The sequence below is a fragment of the Canis lupus genome, chromosome 6 (genome assembly GCF_011100685.1).
Source record: "Canis lupus familiaris isolate Mischka breed German Shepherd chromosome 6, alternate assembly UU_Cfam_GSD_1.0, whole genome shotgun sequence".
In the NCBI taxonomy this organism is placed as follows: Eukaryota; Metazoa; Chordata; class Mammalia; order Carnivora; family Canidae; genus Canis; species Canis lupus.
The window spans coordinates 21,345,131-21,368,731 of NC_049227.1; the positions used below are offsets into that span (position 1 = coordinate 21,345,131).

At 45.5% G+C, this 23,601-nt stretch overlaps 1 protein-coding gene, 1 long non-coding RNA gene and 1 other non-coding gene across 4 annotated transcripts in view; 2 read left to right on the top strand and 1 right to left on the bottom strand.

Moving 5' to 3' along the window:
* Positions 1-23,601, top strand: part of ARHGAP17 (Rho GTPase activating protein 17) — a 94,805-nt gene that overhangs the window by 22,000 nt on the left and 49,204 nt on the right. For both annotated transcript variants that reach the window (XM_038540007.1, XM_038540008.1), the window contains exons 2-3: positions 15,405-15,444; positions 19,307-19,411. In XM_038540007.1, the coding sequence (XP_038395935.1) occupies positions 15,405-15,444; positions 19,307-19,411 (145 nt within the window). The remainder of the gene's footprint in view (positions 1-15,404; positions 15,445-19,306; positions 19,412-23,601) is intronic.
* Positions 678-22,418, bottom strand: LOC111096270. Its single transcript, XR_005360786.1, has 4 exons — positions 22,224-22,418; positions 21,368-21,494; positions 4,782-4,901; positions 678-2,043 (listed from the first exon to the last, which is right to left on the bottom strand). It is a non-coding gene; the product is annotated as an uncharacterized LOC111096270 (long non-coding RNA).
* On the top strand, positions 15,923-16,037 carry MIR8878 (microRNA mir-8878). The gene has a single exon (NR_128834.1). It is a non-coding gene; the product is annotated as a microRNA mir-8878 (primary transcript).

Consider the following 23,601-nt stretch of genomic DNA (forward strand, 5'->3'; position numbering starts at 1 on the left):
AACATTCGTAAAGCACAGTTCTGAAGGTTGCAAATATTCTCTTTTTTCTCAAATGTTCTATTTTATTGTAGTCTCTTAAAAATTGCGTGAGATCGTTGGTACAAATATAAATAAAGTGAGGTACAGGAAGGTCAAGGGTTGTATTTTTAGAGCCCATGGTTAGTTTGAGGTGGAGCTAGGACCAGAGTCTAGCATGAAAATAAATTAAGGGTCAACTTTGGTCAGTGACCTTAAAATTGCTTTCTTTCTGAGGGTCCACAGACTTTGGTTCATATGTATTTTTTTTAATGGGTGTCTGCCCAATTTCCACACCCATGGAAATAAGGATAAAAATTGCCCCATAAGGGTACGTGTCATATAGGAAAATGTTATCACATATGCAAAAGTGCTTTCTTAAAAAAAAAAAAAAAAGAGGAGGAGGAATGTACAAATGTAAACTTCATCTAGGACTAGGGATCTGGTGATTACCTAGCTTATGGCCCATGAATTCTAGTTTCTTTTTTTTTTAATTTTTTATTTATTTATGATAGTCACACAGAGAGAGAGAGAGAGAGAGAGAGAGAGAGGCAGAGACACAGGCAGAGGGAGAAGCAGGCTCCATGCACCGGGAGCCCGACGTGGGACTCAATCCTGGGTCTCCAGGATCGCGCCCTGGGCCAAAGGCAGGCGCCAAACTGCTGCGCCACCCAGGGATCCCGAATTCTAGTTTCTATGTCTGATTTATTTCTTGGTCAGAGAGACCTCCACGTTTTATAGGTTTTTCTTGACATATTTATTTATTTATTTTTGAAATATTTAAAAAATGTATTTGAGGGAGAGAGCACAAGCAGGGGGAGCAGCAGCAGGAGAAGCTGTCTCCCTGCTTGGCATGATCCCAGGACCCTTGAGATCATGACCTGAGCCGAAGGCAGATGCTTAAGCAGCTGAGCCACCCAGGCGCCCCCTTTCTTGAACTTTTTAAAGTGGTTTTCAAGTTGATGGTTTACAGTCAGTGATTCAGGCGTACCATTTCTGTTAAAATAGCAGCGTGGCATTGGCCAGGATCAGACTGGTAGGGCTTCATGTCTGTTCTTAGTCATTCCCTGAATCACTGTGGAGGCCCTCCAGATGTTGTCCTACCTCTAGCCTGTACTATGCTGTTAGAATTTTCATTCTGAGCCTCAAATCCGATGCCACTCCACTGTGGAGAATCCATCGATGGCTCCCCGTGGCCCCCTAGTTCCCAGTTTATGGCTCTTTTCAGCCCTTACTCGGTGCCCAGGTGCAGGAGCCTGACCACATTCCCTCTCCCATCCTCTGTGGGTGTGCTTCTGTCTTATCTGAGATCTGCTTAGGCTGTTGCCCTGTGAAGCCTTTCCTGGCTTCTCTCTGCTCCCAGAAGCGCTGTAAATGGTTATTTACGTTGCTGTCTCCCAGAAGCGGGTAAATGGTTGTTTATATTGTATTAGCTCCCAAGGGTGGGGACTGTGGCTCATTTCTCTCTTCGATCCTTTCCAGTTTTCAACATTTAGAGAGGGCTCCAGGATACTGGCTGAATGAATAAAGATGTAAATATCTCGGAGCAAGGCCATCCTAAGATGCCCTCTGTCCAGAGAGTTCTTTGGCCCTCTGTGGATACATACCTGTGGACCGCCAGGGCTGGCATTTTTATGCCTCAGTGGTGTGAGGTGCAGAGGACTAAGACGTTGGTCCTTTGATGAAGGCTTTTTGCTAGCTCGCCACATACTCAGCCTCTAAGTTTCTGTATATTACGTGCCTGTGATTCTCTTTGGTGGCCTCCAGCCCACGCGGTGTTATCACAACCAACCCTTTGTTGTAACAGAACAGGCTGCCCCGCTCCTGCTGTAAGGGTTGACGCAGCTTTTTGTCTCTCGTGGTCCAGATTCAACCGTAACTTCTGGGAGAAGCCAGAACAGCCTGGTCACTGCCGGAAAGTCTTTCCCAGATAAGATGTAGCTTGGGAGTTATCCGAAGGTGTTGGTGGATGCTCGTAATGCTCAGGACAGTTGACGCTCCCCGAACTCTGACTGGGTGCCAGGGACCCTGGTAATGAGATAACCGAGATAAATGGTGTTTCTAAACAATCATTGTGGTGGTGATATTATTACCATCATTCCCATCTTACCGTGGAGGACATGGACCCTCACGTTGGTGGCGTCCAAGCAACAAGGCTGGGATTCAGAATCAGGTCTGCCCAACCCTGGAGCCCTAACTTAGCTCCTACCATATTCAGTCTCCTTGTCCTTTGCCTACAGTGAGACTTAGAATCTGCTGTGTGTTGGCTTATCACTCAGCTTACCCTGCCCACGAAGGCAGGCGAGGCAACTCAATTATGAGTCATATACATCAGACCATGGACTAGGCCATCTTGACCCAGCAAGAGTGTATCTGTGGCCTGTTCTATAGAGACACCTCTGCCTGTTGTCGCTACTGCCAACCACTTACTGCTGGGGCCTCTCTCTGTCATATTCTGGTAGTTACCACCTGCCAGCTTGGGTACCCTGACCCTTCCTACACCAGGGTTCTCAGCTGTCGCCACACATTGGAATGGCCTGGGAAGCTTTCAAACAAAATATCAGGCCCTACTACACCCACCCCCACCCCCTGAGGAGGCTCTGATTCAGTCATTCTGGGTTGGGGTCCAGGTATTATTTTTAAAATTATTGAGAGGGCTTTATATGTCATAAAGTTCACCCATTTTAGGTATACAGCTCCATGATTTACTTTTTTTTAGTAAATTGACAGCATTGTGTAACCATCACCACCATCTGATTGGACAAGAGTTGAATCACCCCATTAAGACCACTCGTGCTGCTGTCTGGTCTCTCCTCATGCCCAGCCTCAACCTCAGCTAGCCCAGCTCTTTCTGCCTCTATGGATTTTCCTTTCTTTCTTTCTTTATTTAATTATGTATTTATTTGAGAGAAGAGAGACCACAAGAGGGGAGGAGCAGTTGCAGAAGGAGAAGCAGACTCCCCGCTGAGCAGGGAGCCCAGCGTGGGGTTCCATCCCTGGACCCCGAGATCATGACCTGAAGCAGATGCTTCACCAACTGAGCCACCCAGACGCCCCTAGATTTGCTTTTTCTGGCCTTTTCCTAAAACTGGAATCATCCATTTTATTTTTAAATCCCCCAGGATTGTAAAGTATAGCCATGGTTAAGAATCGCTGTTATCTCTCTTTTTTTTTTTTTTTACACGACTGTTCCCTACATTCACTGTGGCTCAGAAGATCCATAGGTGCCTACTAGGGCTGTCTTTCCGATAAGCTGTAAGGATAATGGGTCCTTCAGATAAGCTATAAGCAAAATGGAGCTTGGCCTGAGAACTTAATGATCATTTATAACCTACTTTTTATGGGAACGTGCTCTTGAAAGTCCAAATGTGCTGACTTAGAAGCATTTAGAAGAGGCCTTGCACAACCTGTCTTAGGATGCAGAGCACCTCCCTACCAGTGGCCATAGCACTGAGTCAGAACTGAGCCCTTGAATTTGTGTGGCCTTGCCTTTGGGGTTCTCGAAAATGTTCTCACATTTTTGCATGTGGCTTTTCAGCTCCGCCTTGCCTTCTGTGTTCTTGGGCCAGTAAACTGGACCCCCTTCCTGGATCTCCTCCCCCTTAGCTCCTCCCCAGATTTAGCTCCACGTGCATTGTCCACCCTGAGATACTTTGCAAATTGCTCAGATTTCTGCCTGCTTAAATAAGCTTTGAAATCTCAAACTCAGCTCCTCCAGGTCCAAGCTGGCAGTGTACTTGACCTGAGCAGCCTGGAAGTGTCCCCCCTCCGTCCAGCACCCCCACCCGGACCACCAGACGGAGCCTGCAAAGTGTGCTGGTGGCAGGGAGCTTCCTTCCTACTTTGCCATAAGCAGAAATTGTTGGTGGAGCTTTTTAGACTTAGCACGTGGTTACAGCTGGGACAGCAAATAGATTCCATTTCATGTGCCAGAGGGGAGAAAGCCAACAACTGACCAAACAAAAGCTGCTGCATAAGCTTACATGTGTAGGAAGACAATACAACTCAATTCAGTTGATTTTAAAATATAACAGTTCATCTTAGTTGTTGATTGGAATTCAAATAATATTGTGGAGATTCAGTTAAGATTGATAAGGGTTTTGTGATTGCTGTTTCAATTAAAAAATAAATGTTACTTATCTCAGAAAAACTGTAAATATGTGGCCAGAGTGCCATCATTTGAAGAAATAATTTATGGCATAGAATGTGAAGTTTTAGATGTATTTCACTCACATTGTTACCAAAATACTTTCTATTTGATCATTTTCCCTCTGGTAAATATCCTTTTTCTTTTCAGTGTTATGCATGAGATCTTGTTTTGTTTTGTTGTTTTAAGATTTTATGTATGTATTTATTTATTTATTTATTTATTTATTTATTTATTTATTTATGAGAGACACACAGAGAGAGGCAAATACAGGCAGAGGGAGAAGCAGGCTCCCGATGGGGAGCCTGATGTGGGACTCGATCCCAGGACCCCAGGATCACATTCTGAGCCAAAGGCAGATGCTCAACCACTGGGCCACTCAGATGCCCCTATGCACAGGGATCTTTTGTTTTTCTTTGCCCATACTTTCCCTTTAGAGTTCTATAAACCCTCTTATAAGACTTTTCAAACTCCTTTGTGGAATGCGTAACAAATTGTTTCATTTATAAAGTGTCAGAGAGTTCCTTTACATTAAAAATCCAATTAAGTAGCCTTCAGATCCCTTCCCAGAAACTTAAGAAGGCACCTAATCTAATGAGATGGAACAGAAAAAACTCACCCAGCAGTCCCTGGGCTCACTGTGAAGTCAGATGAATGTGTCTAAACTCAGCACGGAGGCTCAAGTGCATTTTCTAAGTGCTTGTACCAGGAGATGACAGCGTTGCCCCAAATCTGGTTCCTGGCAGGATAAAATACACCACTTAGCTGTGGGTCTGGCCGCTGTAATGTCCCTGCAAATATAAATCTCCTGCAGGCAGTGACTGTGTGCGCTGTTGCCCTGTAGAATGAGATTCCTCAACTGATTGGTCATAGTTTATATTACTTACCAAGCATGCGCCTAGATATTTGCAGGTAACCAGAATTTCAAAGCAGTTGATTAAAATTTCTCTCCCTGCCCCATTCTTTTTCGCTGACATACTTAAGTGATTAAGTAAAAAACCCACAGAATTATGATCTCTCATGTGCATTGGTCGACCAGAGCCATCACTACTGTGATCTTGGGGCAATGCGAGGACACAGGTGTTTGAAGTAAACGTTGGCTCTCGGGCCCTGCGTTTGTTTGCCGTCCCTGGGCAGAGATGGATTGAGTGGGGAAGGGCGAGCCGCCGCTCTCAAGGGCTCAGAATGGCTGCAGGGGTTGAAAGGAGCAATCTGGTGAAGTCTCGAGAAACTAGTGTCCCTTCCCTTCCAAAGAACAAATCAGGAAAGCCCAGAAATCCCCGTTCAGGGCAGCCCCGGTGACATCGCGGTTTAGCGCCGCCTTCGGCCCGGGCCGTCATCCTGGGGACCCGGGATCGAGTCCCACGTCGGGCTCCCTGCACGGACCCTGCTTCTCCCTCTGCCTGTGTCTCCGCCTCTCTCTCCTCTCCTTCTGTGTCTCTCATGAATAAATAAATAAAATCTTCAAAAAAAGAAAAAGAAATCCCCCTTCAAAGTAAAGAGAATTTAGAAGTGATTAGAAAGGATGGAAGCTTTGTGGGAAGCTACACCTCCCTTGTACACAGATCAACTTAGCCAACTACAGCCTGCAGGCCAGCTCCAGCCCCACTCGGCTCACAAGGGTTTTTTAAATGGTTGCACTTTTAAATGGTTGAAAAAAAATTTTTTTTGCACTTTAAATGGTTGAAAAAAAATTTTTTAAAGAAGAATATTTTGTGACATCTGAAAATTATAAGAATTCGTGGAGCACCTGGGCGGCTCAATCCCTTAAGCATCCATCTGACTCTTGATCTCAGCTCAGGTCTTGATCTCAAGGTCACGAGTTCAAAGCCCCCTGTTGGGCCCCACGCTGGACATGAAGCCCACTTAAAAAAAAGAAAAGTTACGTAATTCACCTGTCCGTGTCCATAAGTCAAGTTTATTGGAACATAGCCAGGTCCATTCATTTATATGTTGTCCGTGGCAACTTCTGTGTTACAACAACAGAGCTCAGTGATAGCAGGAGCAATGGTGTGGCCTGTAAGCCTGAAATATTTATTATTTGGCCTTTCCAGAAAATGTTAGACGGCGCCTAAGACAGGCAATTTTGTTTATTTAAATCTAGTCCGGAAACATGTTTGTGAGCAGGGAACAGAAAGAAAATAATAGTTACAATATTTCAGCGGTTTGGAGGGAGGTGGGTGGATGGAGGAGAGAGATACTTTCTGATCTCTCCCTGTCACCAGCATCGCCAATGCTGGGCCTCCCATTTGGACTGTATTAACAGAGTCAGCCACCCCCATTCATTTTGGCAGCAGCTTCTCAGACACGAGGTGGAATGTCTAAGAAGACAAAATACACCTCCAGATCAGCCTCGCATACCAGTCCTCAGAGTGACTCCCAAAAGCCGCCTCATGAGGTTTGCACCACACCCTGTGAGAGTCACTGGTGTAGACCCGAGGTTGGCACATTGGTTGGTAAACAGCCAGATAGTAAATATTTTGAGCTCTGCCGGCTGTATGGTCTCTGTTGGAGCAACTTAGCTCTGCTGTTGTGGCATGAGAGCAACCCATTGATAATACATAAACTAATCCGCCTGGCTGTGCTCCAATAAAACTGTATTTGTGCACATGGAACCAGAATCTCATGTAATTCTTGTGCATCATATTATATAGTCCACTTTTGAATCTTTTCCCAAACCATGTTATTTTTTATAAATATTTATTTTTATTTATTTATGATAGACATAGAGAGAGAGAGAGAGAGGCAGAGACACAGGCAGAGGGAGAAGCAGGCTCCATGCACCGGGAGCCCGATGCGGGACTCGATCCCGGGACTCCAGGATCGCACCCCGGGCCAAAGGCAGGCGCAAAACTGCTGAGCCACCCAGGGATCCCCCTCAAACCATTTTAAAGTAAACACTAGGGGCACCTAGGGGGCTCAGTGGTTGAGACATGATCCTTGAGTCCCATATGGTACTCCCCTTCAGGGAACCTGCTTCTCCCTCTGCCTATGTCTCAGCCTCTCTTTCTGTGTCTCTCCTGAATAAATAAAAATCTAAAAAATAAATAAAGTAAAATCTATTATTACTTTGCTGGCCATTCCAAAATAGGCAGTGAGCTAGACTATACCTGTAGGCCATAGTTTGCTGACCCCTGGTAATATGGGTAGTTTGATTTCTGTATTTTTTTAATGAAAAAATATTAATTTTGGAAGGCACTATCATTTTAATTTGGTCATTATGGATTTTACTGTGGAAGGCAGTTCTAATTTTCTGCCTATTGCTGTTGAATTTTTTTCTTGCCAGCTCTTTTGAAATCTAGAAAGATCTTATTTTCAACTCCTTCTGTATTTTTGGGACAGCCATTTACTTTTTCATTAATTCATTCATTGTATATTTATGAAGCACCTGCTGTGTAGCAGGCAGGTTGAAGACAGATGCTGGACAGGGGACTGATGGACAAGATAGACTTGGTCTCTGGTCCTACGGAACTCTCTGGCTGGGATGGGGTCAGTCAAGTGCAGAGCTTGGAAGAGCACAGCATGCACTGAAGGTGTGAACTGGAGCACTTGTTGCCATGGCTCCCAGAATACCTGCATCATGCAGCTGTGTGTGGCCTGAATGCCATAGTCAGCATCCTGGGAAACAAGATGCCATTCACAGCCATGGTGTTGGGCCTTTGAGTGTAGCCATGGCGGAAACTTCTCCAGAAGTCAGTCCGCGATTAGAGTTGAAAATTGTCAGGCCGGTCGGAGATTCTCCTTTGACCCTGTGTCCTGGTTTAAGCACCTCTGTCTGTCTTTGGTACATCGAACTGCTTCAGATTGGGAGCGTTTCCATTTTCTCCTGGCCCAGGAAGGGGGCTGCGTGAGACTCCTATCAGCCACAACCTCAGGGTGGGACGTTACTACAACCAGTCAGGGGAGAAAGGGGGACGACGAGGCCTGCACAGCCCTGCTTCTGTTAGGCTTTGGGAGTCATGAGGGGCAAATGCTACACTTTCCCAAAAAGGAATCAGGGAATTGAAACTGCTGCCTGATGTAAGCCGTGTTTGAATGACTAGTGCAATTGCCCAGTGGCTCGCATAGGAAAAAACAAACCCCAGAGTAAACGGCGAGCGGGAGGTGCTTTCCTGCTTTGCATTGTTTTCCCAGTTTCGGACAGGAAGCATTCAAGTGTGTTTTCAAGCACAGAACGTTGGACACAAAGAAGGCTCTGACAAAGTAGAAAAAAGACCCATATACAAAAAGTTTGGGTCTGTGTAGCAAAATGTCTGGTTTGAAACAATCTGATTTAGCAAGTATTATTTTTTAAAATTTTTTGGATCACTTTGTCTTTAAGATGCAATGATAGGTTTATTACGGTGCCTCCCCTTATTTGCTTTATTAATGAACTTTAAAAATCTGACCAAAAATCAGATCTCAGGGATCCCTGGGTGGCGCAGCGGTTTAGCGCCTGCCTTTTGCCCAGGGTGCGATCCTGGAGACCTGGGATCGAATCCCACGTCGGGCTCCTGGTGCATGGAGCCTGCTTCTCCCTCTGCCTGTGTCTCTGCCTCTCTCTCTCTCTCTCTCTCTCTCTCTGTCTCTCTGTGACTATCATAAAAAAAAAAAAAAATCAGATCTCAGGGCAGCCCCGGTGGCTTAGCGGTTTAGTGCTGTCTTCAGTACAGGGCCTGATGCTGGAGAACCGGGATCAAGTCCCACGTCATGCTCCTTGCATGGAGCGTGCTTCTCCCTCTGCCTATGTCGCTGCCACTCTCTCTCTCTCTCTCTCTGTCTCTCTGTCTCTCATGAATAAATAAATAAAATCTTAAAAAAAAATCAGATCTCAGTAAAGCCAAGTGTCCGTGGCTAATATAAATGCCTTTTTTTTTAAAGATTTTTATTTTATTTATTCATAGAGACAGAGAGAGAGAGAGGCAGAGACACAGGCAGAGGGAGAAGCAGGCACCACACAGAGAGCCCGAGGTGGGACTCCATCCCGGGTCTCCAGGATCACGCCCTGGGCTGCAGGCGGCGCTAAACCGCTGCGCCACCGGGGCTGCCCTATAAATGCCTTTAACTGAGCACCTTGGCCAGTATTCTGAATAATTGCTGGACTTTCCTTGGGCAAAACATTCAGGTCTCTGGTAAAGATGAACGCTTCAAGACAGGTCAGCATACAAAGGGCTGAGCCTTGGACTGGTCCCAGTGATGAAGAAGATCAAGTCATTTGCACCACATATTGGGGGAGATAGGGGCAACAGTGGTTCCCTAAAATTAAGGTAGGGATAGCATAGGCCAGTGGGGGTATCTTTGTGTGAAGGAGCCATCCTAGCTTGTATGTTACATTCCAGAATCATGATTTGTCACTTTAAAGGAACCTTTCCCAGATATCCTGTATCCATGGATTGGCAGATTTAATATTTTTTTTTAATTTTTTTTTTTATTTATGATAGTCACACACACACACAGAGAGAGAGAGAGAGAGAGAGAGAGGCAGAGACACAGGCAGAGAGAGAAGCAGGCTCCATGCACCGGGAGCCCGACGTGGGATTCGATCCCGGGTCCCCAGGATCGCGCCCTGGGCCAAAGGCAGGCGCCAAACCGCTGCGCCACCCAGGGATCCCCAGATTTAATATTATTAAAGTGTCTGTGCTACCCAAAACTGTCTGCAGATTCAGTACAAAAAACTCCAGGGGCATTTTTCACAAAAAGACAAAATAAACAGGTAGGAGGACGACATCAAACTAAAATGCTTCTGCAACAGCAAGGAAGGAATCGAAATGAAAAAAGCAGCCTACAGAATGGGAGAAGATATTCGCAAACTATAAATATCGGGTTAATTCTCAAAATATGTAATGAATTCATACAACTCATTGGTAAGAAACAATTAACCTGGTTTAAAAATGAACAAAAGAGGGATCCCTGGGTGGCGCAGCGGTTTGGCGCCTGCCTTTGGCCCAGGGCGCGATCCTGGAGACCCGGGATCGAGTCCCACGTCGGGCTCCCAGTGCATGGAGCCTGCTTCTCCCTCTGCCTGTGTCTCTGCCTCTTTCTCTCTCTCTCTCTGTGTGACTATCATAAATAAATAAAAATTAAAAAAAAAATGAACAAAAGACCTAGTTAGATGTTTTCTCAAAGAAGATATACATGTGGCCCACTGGTATATGAATCGGTGTTCAATATCACTAATAATCAGGCAAACACAAATGAAAACTGTAATGAAGTACCACCTCACACCTGTTAGGATAGCTACCGTAAAAGACACAAGAGATAACAGATGTTGGTGATAATAGAAATTGGAACCCATGTACACTTTAGTGAAAACATAGTTATTATTGGAAAACAGTATAAAGGTTCTTCAGAAAACTAAAAATAGAGCTACCCTATGATCCAGCAAGCCCAGTTGCTGGGTATATATCTAAAGGAAATGAAATCAGTATTTCAAAGATACCTGCATTCCTATATTCATTGTAGAATTATTCACAATAACTAAGATAGGGAAACAACCTAAGTATTGGTTGATGGATGAATGGATAAAGATGTGGAGAGTGTCTATGTACACACACACACACACACACACACTGGAATATTATTCAACCGTGAGAAAGAAGGAAATCCTGCCATTTGCAAGAACATGGATGAACCCTATGGATAATACTTTAAGTGAAATACGCCAGACAGAGAAAGACAAATACTATATGATCTCATATTTGGGATCTTAAAGAAAAAAAAAGAAAAGAAAAAGTCAAATGTATAGAAACAGAAAAAAATGATGGCCACCTGGGTCTAAAGGGTGAAAAGCTATAAGTCAAAGGGTATAAGCCTTCCATTATAAAATGAATAAGCTCTGGGGAGTATAATAATCCTGTATTATATACTTGAAATTTGCTAAGAGAGTAGATTTTAAGCATTCTTACAACTACTGTTACAAAAAAGGGAACGGTGAAAGGTGATGAATGTGTTCATTAACCTGATTAATCATTTTACAATATATGTAAACTGAATTAGCACATTATACACTTTAAATATATACAGTGTTATTTGTCAATTAAAGTTCAGTAAAGCTGGGGGAGAAGTAATCTTTCCCGCTAATAGGTAACTTTTAATAATTGCAGTAGATTTTAAAAATCTGGTTAAAATGTTAGATTGGGGCAGCCCGGGTGGCTCAGTGGTTTAGCGCTGCCTTCAGCCCAGGGCATGATCCTGGAGACCCAGGATTGAGTTCCACGTCAGGCTCTCCCTGCATGGAGCCTGCTTCTCCCTCTGCCTGTGTCTCTGCCTCTCTCTCTGTGTGTGTTCTCATGAATAAATAAATAAAATCTTAAAAACAAAAATAAATAAATAAAAAATAAAAAGATATTGTGGGGGAGCCAGGCTGGCTCAGGAGGCTAGGCATCCAACTCTTGATTTGGGCTCAGATCATGATCTCAGGGTCATGAGATTGAGCCCTGAACCCAGTGTGGAATCTGCTTGAGATTCTGTCCTTCTCTCTCTGCTTCTTCCCCTGCATGGATGGGTACCTTCTCTCTCAAATAAATATATAAATAACTAAATCTTTACAAAAAAAAAAATACATTGGATGTCTCTCTAAAATAAATTTTATCAATGTAATACAGAATGTCCACAAAGCAGGAGACATAGGATAAACCTGTTTTTAAGGAATATGTTAACATTTTCGTATCATTAGTTCCGTGTATATATCTGCATCTCCAGATAGATTTCTAGATAAAGTACCTCTAAATTTATTATTTCATTTTGTTGTTGTTGTTTCTTGTTTTTCTTGAAGTTCGATTTGCCAACATATAGCATAACACCCAGTGCTCATCCCATCAAGTGCCCTCCTCAGTGCCTGTCCACGCAGTTACCCCAACCCCCTGCTCACCTCCCCTTCTGCAACCTTTGACCTCTAAATTTATTTTATTTTATTTTATTTTTTTTTGACCTCTAAATTTAAATTAAAGAGTTGTTATTTTGAAAAAAGGACAGGAAATATATGGATTTTTTTGTGTTTTGGACACTCTTAGGTATATGTTCTGTTGCACTTTTGTGCAGATTGTCATTTGGACCCCTTGTTTTAAGTTAGAGTTATGCTTCACATGAAGTTATGCTTCAATTGAAACCATATCAAGCATGTCACAGAAAAACGTAACTAACATACTATTTTTTAAAACTTAAAAGTAAAAAATAAATAAATAAATAAAAATAAAACTTAAAAGTATGTATATGCATATGTTTGTGTGTATATATACACACACACACACAGTTTAGAAAGTTAAATAATAGCAAAAACTTATCCCAGTGGGTTCTCTTTCTAGTTATCCCATTATCTCAGTTGAGATTCCCCAACCATAGAGGCAACTATTTTCAAATTTCTGTTTTCAAATTTCTGTTTATTCTGGCATTTAGTCATGTCTATACTTAGAGATAATAGGTAAACTGATATCCTTCAAGTTACCAAGTTTTAGTTATTACTTATTGGCTTCCCATCCTGATAAATGAGGGTTTAGTGCTCTTATGTGACTTTCTTCTCTGCTTCTGCTCCCTTATCCTTCCAAGTTATATTACAATTTTTTGATATATTACTGTTTGATATCTACATTAGTATATCTGAGCAGTTATCTGCAGCAAAGCATACTAGTGTACTATGACTCTTTCTGATGGACTTTTTATTTTTCCTGAAGTTAGTATTCGATTTGTTTTTACATTTGATGTCTTTCTTTTTTCTTTCTTTCTTTATTTTTTTTTTTAAGATTCTATTTATTTATTCATGAGAGAGGCAGAGACTTGGCAGAGGGAGAAGCAGGCTTCCTGCAGGGAGCCTGATGTGGGACTTGATCCCGGGACCCCGGGATCACACCCTGAGCTGAAGGCAGACAATTGACCACTGAGCCACCCAAGCATCCCCATTTGCTTTATTTTCTTTGTGGCTATTGCATTGCTGTGTTCATACCTACCCACCCCCGCCCCCCACCCCCCCCCCTGCCAGAAGCCCTGATTTGAATTGTTTGCAGTTGTTTGTATTGTATTTGATTTTTTATTTCAAATTACTCATGTGAGATTGCTGGGAAAAGATGCACACAGTTGTTTCTGCTGTACCACCAAGCTATTGCTTTCTCATACTTGCTAATGGCCCACATTGGGATTTGATTTCATTTTTAAGATTTATTTATTTATTTGAGACAGAGAGACAGAGCACACAAGTGGGAAGGAGGGTCAGAGGGAGAGGGAAGAAGCAGGCTCCTCACTGAGCAAGGAGCCCAATGGGAGGCTCAATTCTAGGACCCAGGATCAGGACCTGAGCTGAAGGCAGACACTTAACCCATTGAGCCACCCAGGCGCCCCCACACTGGGATTTTATTTATTTTTTAGTATTATTTTTAAAGATTTATTTATTTATTTGTTTATGATAGACAGAGAGAGAGAGAGAGAGAGAGAGGGGCAGAGACACAGGAGGAGGGAGAAGCAGGCTCCATGCTGGGAGCCCGACATGGGACTCGATCCCGGGACTCCAGGATTGTGCCCCGGGCCAAAGGCAGATGCTAAACCACTGAGCCACCCAGGGATCCCCTACACTGGGTTTTTTAAATTAGGTTTTCCTCTTCTTCTGTGATAGTTTAAAAATATTTCTATTTCATAAAGGGACTTAATTTGCTCTGAATCTCTTATTTAGAACTTTGAACATTTTAATTGGCCTTGGGGACTTTTGTCTGTGTATACTTACACTTCTAGAAGGAAGAGATTTCAGAGTTCTGTGTGAGGTATAGAGGGCCCTCGCCAGAGAAGATGAGGCAGAAGTTGCACAATCTGGTGGTAGTGTTTCGCTAGAGGAGGGACAAGGCTCTTGGTAAGTAGGGGTCACGGTGCAGCTGTGGTGGTCTCCTGCCAGGTATGTCCCCGTGAGGCTGACAGTCAGAGTTCCTTTTGGGGCCGATTGCTTGAGCTCCTAGGCAGCTGAGGCCCTGCTCCACTTCCCTAACTGGCGTGACTGCTTATGTTTGGCGTGTCAGCAATGCCTGGCACCATGTATGCTGAGCAAGGGCTGAGATGGCATCCTGTGGCCTGCTGCTTGCAGAACTTGTTCATAGAGTTGAAAGTTGGCCTTCTCTGAAAGCTGGGCCTCTGAAAGTCATCTCCAGGCTCTGCTCCTGTGGCCCTGGGAGGTATTTGAGTTAGGTCAGAGCTCTGGTTTCCTGTACAAACTGGTGTGTAAGCCATTGCCATCAGCATCTCTGTTAACCAGGGTGCTGCAGTGCTGACTGGTATTGGAATCCTTTGTGATGGTGCCTGCTTTCACCTGACATGCCATCGTCCAAGTGTGGGCTGGGGGTGTGCACCACCAACCTCATGCAACTGGTTGGTATCGCTCTGTACTCTTTTCCCCACCTCCTGGAATGTTCAGGGCTGAAACAGACTTGTTCTTTTCCTTTTAAAAGTTTCCTTGTTCATCTCGGTGGGAGTTGGGTAGGGATGATAATTGAGTTGGTCTCAATCTCTATTTATTTATTTACTTTTTTTTTTAAGATTTTATTTATTCATGAGACACAGAGAGGGGACAGGGACATAGATGGAGAAGCAGGGGAGCCTGCTGCAGGACTCAATCCCAGGACCTGCGGGATCACGACCTGAGCCAAAGGTAGATGCTCAACTGCTAAGCCACTTAGGTGGCCTGGCCTTAATCACTATTTAACCAGAAGTCTCAACCTGCCACCTGGATTGCAGTCATTCTGGGTTTATGTACAGCAACGACGCCGTCCTTTTGGACTCCAGAGGAAAGTCTTCTTAAGAATGTACTGTGATCTGGCAAGAGGCTCCAGCAGCTCCATATGCTCCCCTGCTAACTGTTGGGCACTAGGTCGTCTTTCTGGAAAGGTCTAGGTAGTTAATGATAGTCAGAAGGCATAGGTGGAGGAAAGCTGTGAAAATACTTGGTTTCTTTTTAAAGTAAAGATGACATATCTGAAAGAGGGAATGCTCAGTTGTTGTTACTATCTGGAGTGTGTATTGGAGAATAGTTCCTGGATTTGTAACACACTTGTTTCAATACAGCAGTATTGGTCTCCATCCTTTTTTTCTTGTTCGGGGTTGCTATTCTCTGCAAACCTTTGTTTTTTATTTTGGTTTTGCTTAGGCAGCCCTCTGATGTAAAAATTGGTGGAATTTGTCCCCTACATTATCATTCATTTCTGCCCAGGGTGAGAATTAGTAAATTTCATGGATTGCTTTGCATTTCTGGATTTCTAATTCTGAACTTCTGATTCCCCCCTTCCCCCCACAGAGCCGAGAAAACAGAAGTCCTCAGTGAAGATCTGTTACAGGTAAGGAAATAAAAATCTTTTTAAAGTGCTTTGAGTAAAGAGGATAAGAAACCAGACTTCCTTCGGGAGAACTGAAGTGGGTTTCTGTATGTCTGTGTACGATCTGAAAGAGCAGGAAATTGATCAGCGTGGTGGTTCCGAGCAGGAAAGAAAAGCAGTTGGGTTGCACGGTGATAAAAAGGGGATCTGAAACCTTGGTGTCATGTTATGAAGTTCAGACGGGGCTCGTCCTGCTTTCAAGCGCCAGGTGTTGGGGTGGGGTGGGGGAGGGGTCTGGCCGGCCTGGCCATGCGCTGGTATTGGGGCCAGGTCCCGGGCCCCGGGCAGGCCAGGCCAAGGGACAGTCGCTCGCCGCTGGGATGGTGTCCTTGATGGGACAGGCCCTGCCAGCTGCGGCAGAGGGCCCCACTGGCTCCGACCTAGAGTTTCGACTTCTCCTTCCATGTCACGCTTTTGTTCTCTCCAGTTCTGGGCTGAGTTGGGTCCCCAGGGACTTAGAGTCTTCGTGACGGTGACCAGACCTTGCAGAACCGCTCCGAGGCCCTGAGGTGGCCTGTCATCAGCCTGGACTTGTCTTCCTCTCTGTGGGGATGGCTGTTTCCTGTGGGACCTGAGCCAGGGCCACTGCACTTCGTCGATCCACAGGCTTCTCTAACTTGCGTGCCAGAAGCTTGTTCCAGAAGGCCGGGGACCCTTTCTCTACATCTCTCCACTCAGCCTCAACCCCCTTGGTCCCCACCCACCCAGAGCATGCTGGGAAGGACAGAAGCCCTTCTGTAGGAGGTTTCTCTTTAGCCTCCTCGCTTGTGTCCTTGCCGCTCGTGTCCATGACCCACAGCAGGTGTGTGCACTTAGCCCCAGAAGACCAAAGATCTGCTCCCAGGTGACTCTCTGTCCCTCCCAAAGGAGACAAGGAGCTGACGTAGTTTAGAAGAATGCTGCTGGGACCACCCCGTGTCAGAACAGCTCTCAATTATGACAGCCATCCGCAGGCACAATATCTTAGGAGTGCTTTTTTTTTTTTTTTGGACCAGAGGTTTTTATTAAGGATTAGAAGGGTTTGGGTTGTTTTTTAAGCCTATTTATTTATTTTAACGTGTTTATTTATTTATTCATAAGAAACACACAGAGAGGGGCAGAGACACAGGCAGAGGGTGAAGCAGGCTCCATGCAGGGAGCCCGATGCAGGACTTGATCCCGGGACTCCAGGATCACGCCCTGAGCTGAAAGCAGACACTCAACCACTGAGCCACCCAGGTGTCCCTTAAGATTTATTCAACAGTGATATTGTTAAAAATATTTCCACATTGACTTTTACCATGTATCTCAACTTCATTTTCAGACTTCCAAAGATATCATTTGGTCTAGTTGACCTTTAACTGGACTGCGCTTTCAAGTCTGTGTTCTCCGTCCTACGCCCCACACCAGGGATATCCAGGATCTCATTGAACCCTTGAAGCCCCAAGATGAGGCCAGAGGGCCTTGCAGGCGGTTCAAGGATGGCAGGGTTCCCATGGAAGGCAGGCGGCGACTGTCTGCACTTGTCCCTCTGCCCAAACATCCACTGGGGCCCTAGGAGTTTGCCAGTTTCTAGGAACGCCTTCTTTCATGACCCAGACACCTACCCCGTGTCTGCCATCACTGCCACAGATGTTTTCCCCCTTCTTTGACTATGACGAAAGACAGCAATGGGTAAAGGTGTGCAGTCTGATGCCTCCCTACCCAGCTCTGCCCTTGACTTGCTCTGTGGCCTCAGGGACTTACTGAACCTCCCTGAGCCTCAGTTTCCACTTCTCTAAAATGGGAATGTGGTTGTATCCACCCCCTAGGGTTATTGGCAGGAATTAATGGGTTAAACAGGAGAGTACTGGGGAGGGATCCCAAACCACAGAGATTTTTTGTTTGTTTGTTTCTGCTATGAAACTTTCCTTAATTTGTACAGTGTTTTCCTGCCGCTTGGATCTCTGTGAGAGCATTTCAAGAGGCTTCTATTTTGCCTCTTGTTTTTCACTCATGAGTTCCTTTTGCTTCTGTGGAGTTTCCCTGGGAGGCTGTGAATCCCAGGAGGGCGAGAACCATAACCTATTTACTGTTGTTTTTCTAACACCTTGCACAGGGACTTGACACCGACCTGCCCTTTGGTTCTTTCTTTCCTTCTTTTCTTTTCTTTTTTTCTTTCTTTTCTTTTTTCTTTTCTTTTCTTTTCTTTTCTTTTCTTTTCTTTTCTTTTTTTTTTTTTCCTTTTCTTTCTTTCTTTTCTTTCTTTCTTTCTTTCTTTCTTTCTTTCTTTCTTTCTTTCTTTCTCTCTTTCTTTCAGATTTTATTTGTTCATGTGAGACACAGAGAAAGAGAGAGAGAGGCAGAGACACAGGCAGAGGGAGAAGCAGGCTCCCTGCAGGGAGCCTGATGTTGGATCCGATCCTGGACTCCAGGATCATGCCCTGGGCCGAAGGCAGGTGCTCAACCACTGAGCCACCCAGAGGCCCCTCCTACTTGTCCTTCAACAGATATTACACGAACACTTTCCATTGGGATAAATCAGTGAACAAAACAGATCAAGACCCCTGTCCCTGTGGACTTTACAGTTTTCTAGTAGAAATCAGAATCAAAGTGCAATGGAGTTTGGGGGTTTTTGTTTTTTGTCTGTTTCGGGTTTGGGTTTAGCCTGTTTTCATGGCAAATACAGTGTATATTAGTTTTCCAGTGGTTTAAAAATCTGGTCGTTATAGAAGACTAGGGGGAGGTGATGTGGCATTTGCTCCTCCTATGTACAAACATGGCTGTCAGGTCAGGGTCCCGGTGGTCGGGCCTAGGCGCCGAAGAGAAGCTGTTGGGACAGTCGGACAGTCAGGGCTCTCAAGAAAGAAGCACAGAACCATGGCATCGGGTACAACGTTGCAGGGATAAAAATGCATTCTGCTTTGAATTTGTTGATTTTTCTTTAAAATAGAAAGCATCCCTACGGGCCTGCACTCAATCTTAATGAGTCATCAGAATACACATTTTTGGCATTCCTTCCCTTGCAAAGCAGTTCTCTTTGCCATAAACAGCCATATCCCAGCAATAATATTTTGGGAAGCTAAATCACGATGCATGCGTCCCCTAAGTCAGTGTTCCTTGCTGCTGGCTGTCCGTTCAGCCTTGGAGGTTTATTTAAAACAAAACAAAAACAAAGCTGCAAGCCCACCCTAAACCCAGTAAGGCATGATTTTGAAGACACTGACCCTGAGTGGAAATCGTGGGACATAGATTTTGATGTTCCGATGGGCTGATGTCCTGTGTGTGGAAGGCTGTGTTGCTGTCTGCAGGAGGTAGCTTCTGAATGTCCCTGTGGCTTTTTCCCCCTTGGCGATGGGATTGCCCTAAGGTGTTCCTTTGCACTTCTGCAGGCTCGGCCGCCACCAGTCTCTCTGATAGCAGGTTTAGCCCGGACTCCGCGGCCTCCCTGCTCATGGACTTAGCCCTTGGGAGATCTAAATCTCTCGGTGTAAGAGAGGTCAGCAGCTCTCAGCCAGGGGCTATTTCGCCCTCTGGGGGGATGTTCAATAATGCGTGGTGACAGCATCGGTTGTCACAGCTTAGGGAATGGGGTGGGGAGAGGCCAGAGATGAAGCTGAACATACCATCATGCACAGCAGAGCCCCCACCCCCAGAATTACCGGGTCCCAAGTGTCAATAATGAGAAACCCTGGTATAAGTGAATGGGACCATTCCCATGTATACCCCAGAGCTAAAAAAAAAAAAAAAAAAAAAAAAAAATTAGAGCACAGGATGCTGTTTCTGCCTTTGTGGCTGCAGCATTAGAAAGAGGGGTGTGTGTTCTTCAGCCCTGCGAATGGCTCGTTTGTCTCTGTTTTCTCAGATCGAGCGGCGCCTGGACACGGTTCGGTCAGTGTGCCACCTTTCCCACAAGCGTCTGACGGCATGCTTCCAGGGCCAGCATGGCAGCGATGCCGAGAGGAGATACGTGAGTATCAGATGTGACTTGGGGCCGGGACACTTGTGTCCCCGTGAGGCTTTGCACCCTTCAACCCTTTGGTTTTCTCAAGCAGCATCAGCGAGTTGCCTGCAGATTTGTACCTAATATTGCCATTTCCTTTCATGACACCCGCCGGACCAGAACATTCTTTTGTGCTTAAGACCTTGCTGATCCGAAAGCCCTACTCACACTGAACTTATTCCAGGTGCTTTCAAAGACTCAGTGAGCCATTTGTCATTGATAAGACAATGGAGACATCTGTTTGGAATGCTTTGGTGGCAAAAAGCTGAAAGAATATCTTTAATTGACTTAGAAAAAGGACATAATTTATTGGCTTACTAACTGGAAGGTTCCAGAAGCTGAGATGGATGTGAGGTGAGGCTTGGGCTAGCATTGTGGTGGTGTAACCAGAGCCCTGCTTTCTTCCCTTTTGCCCCTCCTGCCTTCTTCAGGGTCTGCTTTATCCCCAAAAGGGCACCTGTCATGGTCGTGGGTTGGCTACCAATGGCTTCCATGGGCTACTTGCTTCCTTGTGCATGTCCGGCAGGAGTAGAAAGTGTACCTTCCAGTAGTTTTCTTAACAGAGTGGGAAATCTTCTTTTTCCAAGTCCTTGGAAGGTAGACTTTGCCTTCTCTTTTGTTGATCTGTGTTGAGCCACAGTCCCCATTCCAGAACATTCCCATTCCACCTTGGTTATTGTGGGCAGGGGTGAGGTTGGTGAGGAGATGGGATGTGCATTGGCTTGAGCTAATCGGGACCTGTCCCTAGCGAGTGGGCTGCAGAGCTACCTCCAGCTCACAGGCTTTTATTGAGACCAGGGTGGATCCTTAGGAGAAATCAGGATGCCGTTGTAGAGAGGAAGAGGGATGGACTCCAGGAGAACCATTGAATGTGTACATTTGTTCAAAGCATCCGGGTCCTCGTGTGCCACCAGTAGAGCCCAGCAGCCACGCTCATTTGGCAGTTCTGTGCTTGCGTTTACAAGTTCCTAGCTTAGGAGCATATGCTAACCCTTGGAAGCCCATATACCATTAAGGTGAGAGTTTCAGGGTCATACCGGAAAGCTATGATTTGCCACCGGATGTCTCAAAAGGAAGAGCTGGGATGCAGCTTATCAGTGTCACCCTTCTTTTACATTTCCTACAGACATTTATGGGCTGTCTCTTGCCAGCAGGGTTATTCCTCCCTTGTGCAATACTGAGCTTGCTGCAGTCGGTATGCACTGAAGAGTGGGACTTTGCATGCACCCACGATTCCAGGAATGCTCGTGGCAAGTCCTGTTTGGCAGAACCAGACCCAATCCACTGGTTCTGTCCCCATAGCCCCTCTCATGCTCTTATCATGGCTTCTGCTCTACTTACCCTTTTAACATGGTGTCTTAAGGCTCTGTCCTCCTTATTCCCCCAGTCACGTTCCTTGGGCCACCTCCTCTGTTCTCATGGCTTCTAGCTGATGTGTTTATGCCAAGGACTTCTACGGCATTTCAACCAAGCAACAAAACTTCCTTCCCTTACTGTCTATTTTAGCACGCACAACCAGTTCTTCCTTCTGTGCTGACTCTTGAGTCCCACCCACCGTGTTATGCAAGCTAGAAACTAGGGTTACCTGACATTCCATTTTATCCTCACCCTCCCATAGCTTCTTGATTAGCAAGCCCTGTGATTGTGAATATTTTTTGAATTCCTCACCTCTGCGCCATCTCTGCCACTTTTGCGTTAAACAAGACCTGATTACCTCGGGGATCCCTGGGTGGCTCAGCGGTTTGGCACCTGCCTTCGGCCCAGGGTGTGATCCTTGTCGGGCTCCTTGTGTGGAGCCTGCTTCTCCCTCTGCCTGTGTCCCTGCCCCGCCCCTTTCTCTCTCTGTCACTCTTGAATAAATGAATAAAATCTTTAAAAAAAAACAAAAAACAAAAAACAAAACAAACCCTGATTACTTCTCACCCGGATGGTGTGGTCACCTCCTGAGCTTTGCTTCCTGCCTCTAGTTGCCTTCTTTTCCAGCCTGTCTCCACCCGGATCATCAGAATGGTTTTTTTTAAAATACAAATTGATGCTGTCATCCTCCTGCCTGGAAAAAAAAAAAAAAGAAAGAAAGAAACTTAGCTTAGGGATCTCTGGGTGGCGCAGCGGTTTGGCGCCTGCCTTTGGCCCAGGGCGCGATCCTGGAGACCCGGGATCGAATCCCACGTCGGGCTCCCGGTGCATGGAGCCTGCTTCTCCCTCTGCCTGTGTCTCTGCCTCTCTCTCTCTCTCTCTCTCTCTCTCTGTGACTATCATAAATAAATAAAAAGTTAAAAAAAATAAAGAAAGTTGGAAAAATACCTAACCCTTAAGACATTTAAAAAAAAAAAAAGAAAGAAACTTAGCTTATTCGTTCTCAGCAGGGACCAGAAGCGCACTCCTGGGGATATCTGGAAATACGTAGAGACATTTTGGGTTACTATAGGGACTGGGGACACTAACTGGCACTCGGAGGGTGGGGACTGAGATGCCAAATGTCCTGTGGTGCCTGAATGACAGTCCTACTTTGCAAGTGGCCTGTACTGCCAGTGGTGCCTCCTTCGAGGGGTGCTGGCCGTTTCCCATTGTGGAGATCCGAGTCCAGGCTCTGCAGCATGCCCAGCCCTTCACGATCTGATCCTGTCTTCCCCAGTGTTCCCAGTGTCTCCTGCTTCCTCTCATTCATGCCACGTGCCCTTACCCTTCACATCACGTCTCGTCATTCCCCCTCAGTGCTTTAAGACGCCATTTGGGTGTCCCATATACTCATAAAAAAAACAAAGGAACAAGTACTTACCAAACACCTACTGTGTGTAGGTGCTGGAGATATAAAATAAAGAAGCTGTAGTCTCCACCTCAAAGGTGCTCACAGCCTGGTGGGGAGAGACACACAAATGGACCATCAGAAAATGCCATGCTAAACACAGCATGCACAGGGTGTTAGGGGAGGAATGAGAATGGGCATCACAGGAGGAGAGGTAGTCAGGTGAGGCTTCCCAGAGGAGGTGGTGGCCCAGCTATTAAAGGCAGGCAGTAAAAAAAAAAAAAAAAAAAAAAGGCGGGCATTGAGTAGCAGGTGATGGGCATATTTTCGGCAGCAAGGACAAAGGTGCCTGGCCTCATTTCGAAAACCTAGTGCCTTAGGCTTCCTTTTCCAACCTCAAACAGAAGTGCCAAGGCAGGGCTCCGAAACTGTCTCCCCTGTGCACGTGGGAGAAGCAGTCACCACGGAAATGAGAAAAGATAACCACGGGGGTCCTACAGTGCAGAGAAATGGCAGCAGTCTCCAGGGCTCTAGAACACATAGGAAGAGCCCCTGCAAAGGCCCCACGAGAGGCTCCTCTGCATGTGGAGAGGCATGAAGTGCAGGGGGTGGTCTTCTCAGTCCAATAGGGGACCATGGTGGAGCTGATGCTGGGAGTCCTATGAGATGTGGGGTAGCTGCTTTTTGTGCAGTTGGCATCCATTTTATAAATTATGACTTCAGAACTTTTTAAATGAATCTCTGATGATAAAAGAGAAAAAAAGGCTGTCCATGCCTGGGAAGTGCTCAGCTGTGTTCGTGGAGGAGTATGGCAGTGGTAGGTAGCATCTTCATCCAGGAGCGCAGGGTTAAATAAGCAGAATGTCCCGATTTATGTATGACAGGAAACAGGATTGTTGTGGCTTTGGGTTCAGGGCCTGGAAACCACAAGGCTGTTTACAGCAGGGAGCTTGAATGATACTTGTCAAAGTAGAATCCTCTTTTTATGATTTTTTTTTTTTTTTTGTCCAGAGTTCCAGAGTTGCACAAAGTATATTTCTCCTGATGATTGCATTTATCCCAGACTTAAATTCCCTTAGGAAGGCGGCATTATTGGAGCTCCTGGGCAGCACAGTTGGTTGTGTCTGACTCTTGGCTTTTGCTCAGGACATGGTCTCAAGGTCATGAGATCAGGTCCCAGGATGGGCTCCGTGCTCAGCACAGTCTGCTTGGGACTCTTTCTCCCTCTCCCGCTGCCCCTCCTGACACCCTGACACCCCTGGTCACACACTCACTCTTTCTCTAAATTAAAATAAACCTTAGAAAAAAATAAGTCAGACAGCATTCCTAAAATGTATGAATTACCCTCACTGTGATCTAGGCCCCCTACCCATCCTCTCCTGTCTTCCTGGTGTGGAAGTGCAGAAGCTGG